General features: G+C 38.1%; 1 protein-coding gene across 3 annotated transcripts in view; it reads right to left on the bottom strand.

The window, feature by feature from the left end:
• Window positions 1-13,126, bottom strand: part of mgat5b (alpha-1,6-mannosylglycoprotein 6-beta-N-acetylglucosaminyltransferase B) — a 58,508-nt gene extending 45,382 nt beyond the window's left edge. For all 3 annotated transcript variants that reach the window (XM_077558795.1, XM_077558794.1, XM_077558793.1), the window contains exons 1-2: window positions 12,707-13,126; window positions 10,212-10,324 (exon numbers count right to left, since the gene is read on the bottom strand). In XM_077558795.1, coding sequence (XP_077414921.1) covers window positions 10,212-10,324; window positions 12,707-12,768 — 175 coding nt within the window. In that variant the 5' untranslated portion in view covers window positions 12,769-13,126. The remainder of the gene's footprint in view (window positions 1-10,211; window positions 10,325-12,706) is intronic.
• Window positions 13,127-14,770: the final 1,644 nt, after the last annotated feature.

The following is a 14,770-nucleotide window of genomic DNA, read 5'->3' on the forward strand; positions in this document are numbered from 1 at the left end:
TATGTACAAACTTCACTTCCAGATCAGGGTCGCCTGACGTGACAAAAGATTCTAACCTACACTGTTTGCATTAGGTTTTTAAAACTACAACACATGGATTTTGTTTGCACACCACCCTCGGAGGGAAGTCACATTGCATCTCCAGTAAACAGAAAAATCACTAAAAGACAATACATTTCCTTTTCTTTGTGTACAGTGCAGAGAAGGAAAGAAAAAGAATGTTTGCATCAATGTAAAAGTTGCGAAGCGAATAGTGTTTTGGGGAGACTGTAAATATTTCCCTCTCCTTTTACTCACACCTTCAATCATTGCTGGAATAGATGCAGTCAAATAGGCCAACGGAAAGCCTCCTTTCAATAATTCAACAGTTTGACAACAATTGTTCAGTTTCATAGAAAGATGAATTCTTGTTCAGACAGCAGCAGTTTAACATTTCGCTTGAGTAGAAAGAATGAAGATAAACGGCAAAAGGGACAAGGTCTTAAATAGGACTTGAGTTCTGCATGCTAAAATACGCGATATTGTACAGCCTAACATTGTGCTGATTGTGGCGTGCTTCCAGTATCGTCCACCATGTAGTGCGCAATTATTTCACGGAATAGTGACTCCAAATTTAAATATGAAACTGTGGCTCCCCGAGAAGGATTCCATATATTTACTATAAGTTGGTCTCTGAGCTGCAGTGCCGCAGTAAATCTAAAAGCCTCTGGGCTCAAGTGTGGGAAGGAGAACTCACAATTCTTCACAGTAATACTTCTCATAAATCACCATTACCGAGACCAAACACCCTTCCTACACAGTACATTTTTAGAACTGGGCCTTATATAGCGTGTGTTTGCAATCCAGTGTGCATTAGGCCACCGTTCACTCGCTCCCTTCCACCTCCTGGGAAACATTGTGTTCCTTAACAAAAACACTTTAGATTTTTGTGCTAATGTAAAGCCTCCACTGTGTGATTCCTCATCTGCTGATTAATAAAGAGCTTAAATAGCGGAAGCTAATCTCCTCTAACGACTCCATAGCAGCAGTGCCACAGCGCCATCAATATTGAACAACTTCCTATATCAGACTGCAGCCTGGTAACGTAATAGAATGCGAAATATGGATGCATGCCATAAACACCGACTAGCCACAACATTCGGACCACTTGCCAAATATAATGATACAAGTTACAAATTTTCTGACTTGACAAAAGTAATAAATGTCAGTAAAACCATTGTGTTCCAAACCACAAAATCCAATATGGACATTTACGCACTCCTTAAGCATGTTTTCATAGCATCAACAGCACTTATTTGTAGGACTTCAAATACACTTTTTCAATACAAACATTTTAAAACATATAGACAATTCTGAACATCCGGGCATTTCTGATATTTCCGCATCTTACACAATGAAAACAAACCACGTATTGTATTGCTTTTGCCCGCGACTAGCATACAAATATAGTAGCCAAATGACATTTTATCACATTTTGATCCTTACAAATCAAATTACGACGATCCAAAGTCCAATGTTTTTCAATGAGCGCTGCATTGGAGGAAGGTGGGAAGTCAGATTGATCCCACTCGGATTGTTCCACTTCCGACCTCAAAGCGTTTAAGGCAACTGTAAACAAAAACGACTGATTACAATAAATTGTTCTCACAGTCAGTCCAAATCATGTTTTGTGATGTGAAGTTACTTACTTTGAATAACTCAATTAATGTCATAATAAATAAGACATAAAGATGTTAGATGTATGATAGGGGCAGATATAAGTTTTACTTTCTGTCCAATTTCATTTATGTATTTATTTTTTAAATGAAATTAAAATTTTGAATTGAATTTGAATTGAATTGAATGTTTATAATTGTCTAAATTATGTTTTACTATTCACGGTCTGTGTCTTTATATTGTTGAGCGACATCGGATTGAATGTCGGGGTCATTTTTCGCAACTTCGCAACTCGTATCTCTAAGTTCAAGGGGGCATTCCCGTGCACACTTCCTGGTGGAAGCAGCATTAGACCGCCATTTTCACTACATGTAAGCTCGGAACTGTCAATAAGAGAGCGAGAGAGAGAGAGAGAGAGCCAGAGCAAATGACAAGACAAAAACATTATTAAACAGTGTTATAGTGAACCGATAGCTGGCCCATTTCTTCCCAATTAAGAAACTTAACATGTCACAATATAATATAATCATGTCCAACGATGTACATTATAAAATGAACCTACAACCATCACTTTATGTAGGCCTAAAAAGCAGGATTACAGAGGATTTGACATATATATATAAAAAAAAATAAAAATCCACTCTTCTTCTTTCACTTTTACAGTGTAACAATAGTCTGCCGCCATCTTGTGGCCAACAGTGGAATTACGCCCAAAATTAAAACTAAACTGAGCCCACAACGCACACCATCAAGTGGAATTACTGTCTACTATACTTCATTGCAATCCTGTCAAAGAGGTGCTAATTTAACAGACATTTTTGCAGTGGTGCATATTATTAAGTTCACTTTTAATCACATCTGTTTGAATTCATTATTTGTAATCAACATGTCGCCTTTGAACTGTAGAAGTTCAGAAGAATCTGCAACATTTGAACACCAGGTTGACATCACAAAATGTAATCTTAAAACAACGCCATTTGAAGTAAGTAACACCACAGAACGTCTGATTGTAAGTCATTTGAAGATTCCATCTCATCAGGAGACCAGCTTAACACACACACACACAAACTAAACCTCTTGTTGTAATTGTGATTTCACTCACTTCTAATTCAAAGATTCATTACAGACGAGGCTGATTGAGATGTGTGTGTGTGTGGGGGTCGGATGGAGACACCAGCAGAGCGGAGAATGACTGTCCCTCATCCTCTGTGCAACTCCAGCCTCTTATTCTGTCTGACAGCTTGAAAATGAAAACAAGCTCTACTATTTAAATAGCTTCAATCAAAAGCTAGGGTTGTCTGCCAATGTAAGTCGCCATTATTGTTTTGTTGCATTTTATTAGAAGCCACGCCGGAATTAAAATCATATTGTCACTTGCTGGCTGCAGTAAGATTCATTATCTTGAAAAAAGAAAAAGAAAAAAAAATATCCAGACACAAAGCTCAGCTGATAAAACTTGAGGCTATTAAAGCACAACACATTTCACAGCAGTGCCGCAGCAAACAATGAGGATATGAGTTATTATGGGTTTCATTCTCTTTTATGTTCTCAGTGCTCTCATTGTGCCAAACCAGGACAATAGGATGATCATTTGCATAAACATATTTCCTGTTTCCATTGCAAAAAAGTCTTTCATGCATGCAAAATACATACACAAGAATTGCAAATGTTACCTGAACCAAGATTTGACGTGAACTTTCAGCTCAACCAAACATTTGATCAACATTGTTGGAATGGCGGATGAGAAATCACTTATTTATTACATAAAATGATACAATTGATGACATTTATTTTATATCTAAAAATAGGAAATATATTTGTGCCACACTTTCAGACTTGCAGAATTGGGATTCCTTCTACATGGTCACCCTTTGCAAATAAGTGTTCTGCAGCTAATTTACAGAAACCGTTGCAATTAAGTTGTTCATTCCCCACTGGTGTCTTCGGTAGACAATTTAAACAAGTGGCACAACTTACATCAACACTGTGTGTGCACAAATTTGAACCGACACTTAGTGTTCTCAGACCTGCAGCCCAAGACGTTCAAGGCAAACAGGCAAAAATTGGTCTCTGGATGGAAGAGACATTAAGTGATAAGTGATGCCACAAAGCTGTGCACAGCAAATTAGTGTGACAACACAGCAGACATTACCACAATTCAGGCTTGTGGTACATTGCAGCTGGAAATGGTAATTGAAATTGTGAAAGCGGATCTGGTTTGTGTCTTCAGCGCCGGTGATATGATGATGGCGATAGCTAAGTCAGGTGTAAAAATAGTGTGACAGATATTCAAAGAACATGACAATAAACAAAGGAGGGCAACATGCAGTCTTAATTTTTTTTCTTCCTACTTATGACAAAAAGAAGACAAAGTACTGTGTGCTTGTAAAATCCATCTCAGGAGGCGGCCATTTTGTAACTTGGTGTTGACTGAAAAAGACACAGTTGCTCAGGTAACAACCAATCGCAGCTCACCTGTTTGCTGATGCTCACAGCAGATTGCAGTTCAGGCTTGTGATTGGTCGTTACCTGAGCCCTGAGCAACTGTGATGTCATTTTTAGTCGACCACAAGTGGCAAAATGGCCGCTCCCTGAGATGGATAAAAGCAAGTGGATTCAGTTGTATTAATCAGAATACCCTAGATTGGCTGGCAAATAGTTCAGGGTGTACAACTACTGCCCGAAGCCAGCTAGGATAGGCTCCAGCACCCCGCGACCCTTGTGAGGAATAAGCGGTAAGGAAAATTGATTGATTGATTGATGGATGGATGGATGGATGAATGGACGGATAATCAGAAACCGCATTTAGACTAGAATAATTTTTGAATAAATAATTTTTGGAGGTTGACTCCACCTTTAAGCAGTCTTTTATTTTGAAATGGTTTGGTCAGGACCATCAAAGATTCCAAAACGGGTCACAATACCGCTTAGGGGTTAATACATTTTGTCGAAACTTTATTTGGACGTACGCCACCATTGTTATTTACGTCGCAACGCATTCAATGCGTAGTGACGTAGCATGACGGCAGGCTCTCTCCTGAGCAATGTGAAACTCCGATAAACAAGGCAAGGTAAGCCTCCGGAGATTTCCTAAAGGGACGATCAAAACTCTTGAATGCGTGTGGTGAATGACGAGAGCACGGTGTGGGGGAGGGTGACTCTCCCGATTGCATATTGTTTCTTTAGGAATGCTACAAGGCTTAATTTGTTTTCTTGATAGGCATTTCACATTTGCTGCCGCCATTCTACGTCACTACGCATTGAATGCGTTGCGACGTAAATAACAATGGCGGCGTACGTTCGAATAAAGTTTCTACAAAATGTATTAAATTGGAAATGATTTTTTTTAAATGAATCTCATAGTTATGTTAGTAATAACCTAATAAATAATATAGCGCAAACTTGCCATGACAGTCGGGGTTCCTTTTAAACATTTCTTGACAATAATATGTTATATGTGACCTCACTAGTCTAAACATGACATTCTGATTAATATTACATTTGTGGAATATGAGTTATGCAGCAAAATCCAGCCGTTTTTTATCCATCTCAGGCGGCGGCCATTTTGACACTTGCTGACAACTGAAGATGACAGTTGCTCAGGGCTCAACTAATCACAGCTCAGCTGTTTCCTGAAGCTGAGCTGTGATTGGTTGTTACCTGAGACCTGAACAACTGTGATGTCATTTTCACTCGACAGCAAGTGGCAAAATGGCTTAACTCATACTCCACTAACGCAATATTAACAAAAAAACATATTAAGACTAGTGGGGGCTGCAGATATTTTTGGGGGGGGCTTTTCTGAGTCACAAAACTGTGTTAACAGACTATACATGTCGATGTGACGAAAAGTGCTTTTTTTCTTTTTTGTTATAGCAATAAAAATGTTGCTGGAGAGTATGACATTAACATGCAAACCATTTAGTGTACTTTGTCTAGGATAAGTATCATATAAGCCTTTGAGGCAATGCTGCATTAAGACCCTCAGGTTAAAAGGACATACTGAAGGTGGTCTTCAAAGAGCTTATTAGAAAGTGCCTGCACACCTCTGGAGGCTTTCAGATAGCTTGGATCAAACGTCGCTGTCTTTAATGCTTCACACTCTGCTAGAAAATGTATCCCTCTGCCACCCTTCTTCTTTTTTCACATCATTAGTTGCTTGTACCTTCATAAGAATGTATTAAAGGAAACGCATGCCATTTTAATAGTGGATGCAGCTCTCATCCACCCATGTGTCAGTTGTGTCCCTTTAGAATGGCATCATACTGAAAAGTGTTTCTTTGCTCTTTCCTGAAATCCATTCATCAATATATTTTCAAAAGCACTCATCATGTTAAAATTTGCAAGTGCGCAAGAGCCAGTCCCAACTGGTTTAGAAACTAAATAAAATTTCTAACCAAAATAATACGGTGAGGGCAAAAAAAACAAAGATCTGCACACCAATGTTTGAAATGCCATGTTTTTGTCAAATAAAAATTAAGACTGTGATAAATCATTTCAAAACATTTTCCACCATTGTGAATTATAAACTGTACAACTACATTTTTCCCCCATCTTTTCAAAAGGCGAGGTAAAAATAAATAAACAACTGCTTAACAACCTTAAAACATGATGCTGCCACCATCAATCTTCACGGACATTATGTGCAATAAATATGGTGATGTTTTAGAATAATGCCCCAAAACCTCAACCGTGGTTTTATTGGCCCATAAAAGAAAATCACCAAAACACATTTGGGAAAATGTGTTCCGGTCCAATGAAACCAAGGTTGAACTATTTGGCAGCTTCCTTTCTAGTGGAAATTGTTTTAAACAAAAGAAAGTCTAACAAAAATGTTAACGTGAGAGAAGAATCTGGTGAAAGAAACACAAAAAAATGAAATTGGTTAAGGGACAGCAAAAAAAAAATTGTGGGAAACAGAAAATGGAGAGACATATTTCTCACACTGACTCCCGTTCAGTTACATATAACATGTATTTAAAAGGATTTTCTGCATGAATGCACGCACGCATGCATGTATGTATATATGTATATGTATGTACGTATGTTCTGAGTCAGAGCTGAATAGGTGCTGAAAGCGCGTACAGGGTTACCAAGACACTTTCACCGACACACATCCAACACGCACACACACACCAAGTACATGTGAGAATTTACATAGACTGATGTTCCATGGCCTGCAGTAAGGCTGATTTTAATGAGCTAAAGGCCAAACAAGCCTTCCCCTGACTATAGCGTGTGAGTGCTAAATTAATCAGACAGCTCTCCTGTCGTCTACAACCCACTCTTCTCCAACTCTGCATATAGGGCTTCATTAATGAGCAAGAACCCTTGAATTGTTTTATGCACGAGGACCAAGTGCACATCGTTGGAGCTTCCACTCCTTACTACACTTAAAAAAGTACACTCAATGGCACTGCACCAATTATTCACCCATCCATGTAAACTCATTCAATAGGATTTCAATGGTCAAACCACTTCAAAGCATGAGATGTGGATTATCAAGATACTGTAACTGTCACTACTATTTCAAAACTGAGAACGGATAAGTCAAAATTCAGCTGCCAGCTGCTATCAGCCACCTGAAGTACACACCATGTCAACAGCATGCCGGACACAGATAAAAGGTGAGACAGTGGACCAAAAAAGCGAGCAGCGACTCCCCCAAATGGCTCGTGCTGTTGCCATTTATATGCACAGGCACGAAGCGGAAACACTGACAACGTGCTTAGAAAGATAACCGTTTCCTTTCTCACTAACAATTTTAATTTTATGGTAGATTGTCAACAGCAACGTGTCAATGTGATACAGAAGAGTGTATGTACCCCTTGCAGTCAGTCTTATGGTTAGGGCTGGGCGATAACTAGATTTTTTTTTTTTGTATTAATTTGAGTGTTTTGCTGTAGACAATTAAAAGAATTAGAACATTGATGTTTTTGCCCCTTTTCGTTGCGCCGCTTTCCCATAGCTTCCGTAGCTTTTGCTCTGCCGGTCGTGTCCTCACACACTCCATACAGGAGGAACTCAACAACAGCAAACAAACTCCCGCGAAAAACAAACAAACTAACAGTTTACTATGTTACAGTGGAGGAGTCATTTACGCAAGGAAGCACGTATGATAAGAAAGGGACACAATAAGAGCAAAGCGGACACATTGCACCTCGCTAATAAGACTCAATTTCACCACAAATGGGAGAACCCAGGTATGTGCTGCTGCTAGCTAGCCGCAAGTATATTGCTCAAGTTTCCCCAAGCCATTTGTTTAGGCAGTGGTTATTTTGCCGTGACTGGCAACTCAAATGCTAGTTTTGCTCTTAACGGCTCCAATATTGGTCAATCACCGGAGTGAGGAAATCTTTAGCCTGCTGTAATTGGATATTTTATCCTGATTGCTTATAGACATTTACAAGCTTATGTGAATAGCACAAATGTGCACGTTTATGTTGCTGCGTGGTCGCAACATGTTCGCTATCTCGTCAAGACGGACTCGCCTTGCAAACACTTACCTGATAACAGCCTATTTTCAGTGACAAAACAAATTGAAAAGTGAAAGGAGATCTATAGAAGTGGGTGAACTTGGTGAAGCGGACTAATCACGGTATAATAGCCGATTTACGGCAGGCCAAGACTTTCTTACACCGGGGACTGGCCAATCAAATAACGCTAAAATGAAATTTGCCAGTCATGGCAAAATAGCCACCTCAATTTACATAATAGTACTTGTAATTGTAAAATCATCAGACAGTTGGAGGGGATGACAAACTCAGACCTCGGTTCCAACATTAAAGCCAAATTGTGATGTTTATTTGTGTCATATTGAGGGACACAAGTAGCACTGTTTAGCTTTTAAAACAAAGTTGACACAAAAAGTTTTACTTTTCTACTTTTTCAACACATAGATTTACATTTCCAGAAGTATTTGATTCAAGTTTTGCACATGGATTCCAAGAGAAGAAATATGGTTACTTTTGTCAACTAATAAAATAAAAGCAAAACTTTTTAAGTTCTTGGTTTATGTAAAAAAAAATAAAAATAATAATAATAATAATATTAAATCGGGAAAGAAAATCATAAATCGAATTTTTGTAAAAAAAAATCTGAGATTTTATTTTTAGACAAAATTGCCCAGCCCTACTTGTGGTAAACAAAATTTACATACAACTTCTTATTTGAATCCTCTGTGACACTTACCGGTAAATAACATTTAGAAAGATGTCTATGGAAAGTCTTGCAAGAATAGTTTTTTTTCTAAAGCACAAATATTTGAATGTTATGCATCATTCCAAGTTGGCTGAAATATCGTCGCTGTCCATTTTTATGTCCATTTTTTAAAATGTTTTTGTGAAGTCTACATTCATTTCATCCCATAAACGTCAAAAATGACAAAAATGGACATAAGTGTTTTTCACAAGACAGCGACGCCGACGATATGCTGTATGCTAGATGGATGGATGGAATGAAAATGACTAATCTTGAATGTTGTCTCATGACAGTATAAGCTAGTTGAGCAGTAAAATAGAGCTCTTTTCCAAAACACTACAAATCAATTTTAATTGTTATGAGAAAAATGGCACATTTTTATTAACATTAAGAGCATCCGTTGAACAAAATTAATTGCCTCTGCCTGAAGATTCTTTACCCACTGAATGTCTTGGCAGGATTAATTGTTACTTTTAATTCGGCTTTTATCTAGTTTTGGAAAATCACGCTTCATGTGTACAAAAGTACAGCCCAGGGGAAAATGGCCATGTATGCCTACAAGTGGAAATGATGGAAGGAGATGCTCCCAACATTGCCTTTGGATTTTCTCCATGACTGCCTATGGGAATTGTATCAGTATCCATGGAGACTGAGAAAAGGATTAGCTCAGAATCTAGGTGCCACGTTTTGCTTTTTTATTTTTTTTATCCTTCTGGGATTTGTTTTATTTCTCCTGATACCAAACAAGGCTTTATTTATTTATGTATGTATATATTATGTATTTATTTATTTCCCCAAGCATTCACTTGAGTCATCTTTCACAAAAATAATAGAAATACCCTACGTCTTAAGTTTTAAAAGGTTTTCCTCCTGGCAAAAAAAAAAAAAAAGTGTCCTTTTTGTCAAAACATGAATGTAAAATCACTCTCACATGGTCATGAATACATGGAGCCTCACGGTCAGTTGTTATGCAAAGTTGTACAGGTAAGGCAAGGCAGCCTAAACAAAATATTTGAGCTCATATCTCATTTGAAGTTTTCAACTTGTTGATAAATCATTGCATATGTCAAAATGGGCAATGTTCAGTGTGATTGCCTCCATGATTCCCTTCCTCCATTCTTGTCATCCAGAAAGTGAAAATGATTCTGCTCATATTTCTTAGCATGAACGAGAGAAACCGATCTCGTGGACAGAAGACGAACATGATGGATTTGTGATGAACAGAGCGAAGGGGTCTGCCAGCCTGCTGTGCGGCAATCAAGGAAGCACCATGCGGCTCTCAGCGTGATGTTGCTTGTCCATTACCAGCGTGGAGCACGGCCATATACAGCCCTGGCATAGAACTGCAGGCCTACCTTCTGCCCGCGTGGTGAAAGGGGATTCTGAGGGTCGCTTGGCTGAGAACTGGCCCCCGAGAGAGGTCATTAGAAAGCACAAACTGAAGAAGCCAACCCCTAGCACGAAAATCCTAAAAAGGAGAAAAGACGAGTCAAGAGAATCAACAGAAACAGATGTGCACACGGATGTATGCAATTTTACTTCCTGTCAAACTTTACGTCCATTGTAAGAAGACTTTTACACCATTCCAATTGACCCAAATGTGTCAATTCACATCTCTCTGCCGCATTACATGATTTTCACTGTGCTGAGTGTGCCATGCTACTTGGGAGAGTGCAAGCTCAGGTTTTTGTACCAATTACATCTTTACACTGAAACACAAAAAAAACTGGTTTGCACTCTAAACCGCAGGATTGTCACAAATGTACACCATAACCTGTACACTTCCTTGAATGCAAACATGGCATGATAGTGACAGCTAAGGGACAGGCTGCACACACTCAGATGGAGGTTTCACTGCAAAAACTAAAATCTTAAAAAAGATATAATTTCTTAAATTTAACCTAAATTTGCCTTTTTTGATTGACAAGTTATTTTTACTTAAAATGAAATTGTCAGGCAAGATCATTGTGCTTATTTTAAGATATTTATTACTTAACTCGTTCACTGCCATTGACGGTTTTAGACGTCAAAAATTCATTTGAACTATTTCTGTTAGTTTAAAAAAAAATTCCACTTTTAACAAGAGTATGAAAACCTAGAAAAAAGTTGTTATTGTACTTTTAGAACAGATATAAAATTTGTGATTAATCATGAGTTAACTATTGAAGTAATGTGATTAATTACAATTTTAAAAATGTAATCTCCTAACAACCTAATTTATAATAATCTTATCTTTTCTTTTTTTTAAATAATCTTTTTTCAAAAAACTAATTTTTAGTAATCTTTTCTTTTTGTTTTTAAAATAATCTTTTTTCAAAAAAAGAAAAGATTATTAAAATTAAGGCGTCAGGCGATTAAAATTTTAATTGCAATGAATCGCATGACTTCAATAGTTAACTCATGATTAATCACAAATTTTATATCTCTTCTAAATGTACAATATTTTTTTCATATTCTTGTTAACAAAGGTGGGGGGAAAAAATTAAACTAATAGAAATAGTTAAAATGAATTTTTGACGTCTATAGCCGTCGATGGCAGTGAATGAGTTAATTATCTTATTTGATCAAGCAGTCTTGGCATTGAGTGTTAACAGACAGTTTTAAGTACTGTGAGGATTAAAACAAGCATTTACCACATTTTAAGATGAAAACTAACCCACATCAAAGGCCCTGAACTGGGGTTTCATAAGTTTTCTTATTTTAAGATTTTGCATAATGTAGTAATAAGATAAATGGAAAAAATATATAAGTATGAAATCAATCATTTTTCCTTGTCCCAGTACCAGTTTAGTAGTCTAGTGGTAGAATGCCTACCCTCAGACTTGGAGGTTGTGGGTTGAATTCCTGGCTGGGTCATAACAAAGAAAATGGGACCTGTTACCTCCCTGCTTGACACTCAGGCTCAGTTATCCAAGTGTTAAAAAAAATTAAATTACTCATGCATTTTAAGAAAATAGTTCTATTTATTACAGCTTGAAAAAAGTCGATATTACTTGTTTTTAGTCTGAAAATACTATTTTCCAGACTCCAGTGGTTCCTATGGGCCTAGTATTATTTTCTTATTTTTCAAAATCTTACAAGTAAATTTAAGTTACATTTTCTTATTCTGTTGGCAGATAATTTTGCTTATTTGAAGTAATAATTTTATTATTTTTCTATATTGTTTTCTTAAATGTTCTACAGTCCTTTTTGCAGTGTTGAATGAGCAATCTTTCCCAATTACTCAGACAGAAAGTGAAAACCCAGGAGCTGAAATTCAGATAACGCACAATAAATGTCTTGGCAGTTGTGGTCAACTCATCTGCCTTGTGACATTCAAACTCCCTAACAATAATGACTAATAGTGATTACCTGCTGCAATGCCTGATGCTGTAGGGACATTCATCAATGTCATAGTGAGCCTTATTTGCACATCAACAGAAATATCTACACATTCTAGTGAGATCCAATACATGTGCTGGGGTAATAACAATGGGCAGTTTTAACTGACACTGTGACAAAGATTATCTCTTTTGTTAACTCAGGCTCATTCCCATGTAATATTTTGAAACGACTGACGAAATAAATGTTAAATTAGCTACTAATAACTGGGGGTGCCAAAATCGGTTTTAAACTGTTAAGAGTCAAAACTCCTGCAAAGTAGAGATATTAGTACTTTGTGCATTTGTCATCTTTCTGCATAAAAACAAACAAAACACTTGGTAAAATGTGTGCCTTATCACCAAAATTGGTCCCTTTGAGTTGCCATTACTGGATGTACTTTAGAAATCAATTTGTTTGGTATTATTTCAAATATTAAACCACCCACACACCAAAAGGAATACGTAATTAGCACATTAGCTTTGCTTACCTGAATGGTTTGTAAGTGAGAAGACATCTCCTCGTCATAATGGAAATGTCGCTGCTCATCATTGTGCACACCCGTGTCCATTCACCGTGCGGTGTGTGCCGGAGAGCACGGGACTCGAACGCATAACTTTAAAGCGAGCAAGTGGCAGCCAGCAATAAAGAGTGTCACCAAAAACATAACTTCCACGCTTCTCTGCTCTCGTCCAAACCACGCCGGACTCCAACTTCTCCCTCCGATGCGTACTGCGGCTCAGTGGCTAATCAGGATGCTAATCAGCCTCACGCGACACAACGTGTTGATGTCAGTCCTGCATCCCGTGTACTGTTGCTCCAGGACACACAGCGGTGTGTTGGAAGCAGGAACAACAACACACGGCTGGTGCGAAATGAAAAACTGGATGAAGCCGTCTGAGAGCGCCATCTTGCGAGTCACCTGGAAAATGAGGGAAAGCGTGACTGCAAACTAATATATATGCTGAGACACGGACCCCATGAGAAAAAGTCCACAGTATGATGGATAAGGAAGGATTTTTAAAAAATAAATAATATACATAAAGCAACATTAACTATATTGTGTGACAAAAAAAAAACAAAAAACTGAAATTGTCACAATTTTCAATAATAAAAACTCTTGATTGTTTACTGCTATTGGGGTCCCCCTAGTGGTCGTGGAGCCCTAAGCAGTTGCTTAATTCCCTTGTGCCTTGGGTCGTTTCTGAGCCAAGTATTCATGCCAGCGCCATATAGCTCATCAGCCTTAATTTGCCGTGTGAATTCTGAAAGTGCCATTGTGCATTATCACTCATGGTGCAGTACATACAGTGCTACAATTTAGGGGCGACAGTAGTTCATCTGTAACTTAAGACGTCGGCTTGATCCGACTCTGGTCAAAATAAAAAAAAATGAGAGAGAGAGAGAGAGAGAATTGCCAACTACAGTGGAGGTTCCTTGAACAATTGACACCGGATGGATGGATGGATGGATGGATATCACTATAGAAATACCAAATGAATCACGTCAGCACCATCTAAGATGACAGCATTTCACCAACATTAATGTAACCAGTTGTAGAACCTTGCGAGCGCACCCATATAGCAACCCTGGCCAACCCTGCCCAACCCTGCCTCCTACTGGCCAAAATTGGACATTGCAACTTTCAGTCCTGCCAGCTCAGTATACAATTCCAATATTAATTGTTTTACACAACGATGTCATCGTTTGATTCTTTTTGTATTTTCATTTCTGCTGAATTAAAACAACTGAACACTGGCTCACCAGTCTACAGACCTTATGTTTAATTTCCCAACGAGCCCACACTACCATGCATATCGCACATCTGGTTCGTGACATTCAGGTTTTAAGATATGTAGGGCTGTTGATACTAAGAGGATTGAGTGACATTTACAGTATTATAGGAATCCATTGTAGGAGGAGGGTGTCTTTAGCAAGCAAATTTCCAAAGCAACAACATAATTTCAGTTAATAACGTTGGCTTCAAAATCATTTTAAATGAGCCCTATATTCACTAAAAAGTGAGCATTATATGAATTACGTATAATTAAGTAGGCTTATTATCCATCCAGCCAGCCATTTTCTACATACCATTTGTCCTTATTAAGGTCACGGCACGAGTGAGCTAGAACCTAGAATTTGGATGAGAGGTGGGGAACACAAGGGACTGCTTGTCAGCGATTCAGGGCAATACAGTGCTCATTGTCTTCTTGTCCATCAACATGACTACCTATTCCATTGTGTTGTTTGAATTCCCTCATCCTTAGCAAGCGACTGTTCAAGGACAAAAAGAAAATCTTTAAAGTCACTCTTGGGTTGGGGAGAGGGGATTTGGGTGCGGTGGAGGAGCAACATTCAGCAGCACCTATGTTAATGGGCAAACCTTCAACTCATAACCTCAACAACACAGAAAGAGAAATTATCAATATTTAATACAAGAAAGGAGCCTACATGTCTGACTACTTGTTATGCTCTAGGTTTGTCATTTTCATGACTTAATGACACGAGAAGAAAGGTCACCATGCACAGAGAATGAAGCATCTTAGTTAAGACG

The sequence above is a fragment of the Vanacampus margaritifer genome, chromosome 2, assembly GCF_051991255.1.
Source record: "Vanacampus margaritifer isolate UIUO_Vmar chromosome 2, RoL_Vmar_1.0, whole genome shotgun sequence".
Classification (NCBI taxonomy): domain Eukaryota; kingdom Metazoa; phylum Chordata; class Actinopteri; order Syngnathiformes; family Syngnathidae; genus Vanacampus; species Vanacampus margaritifer.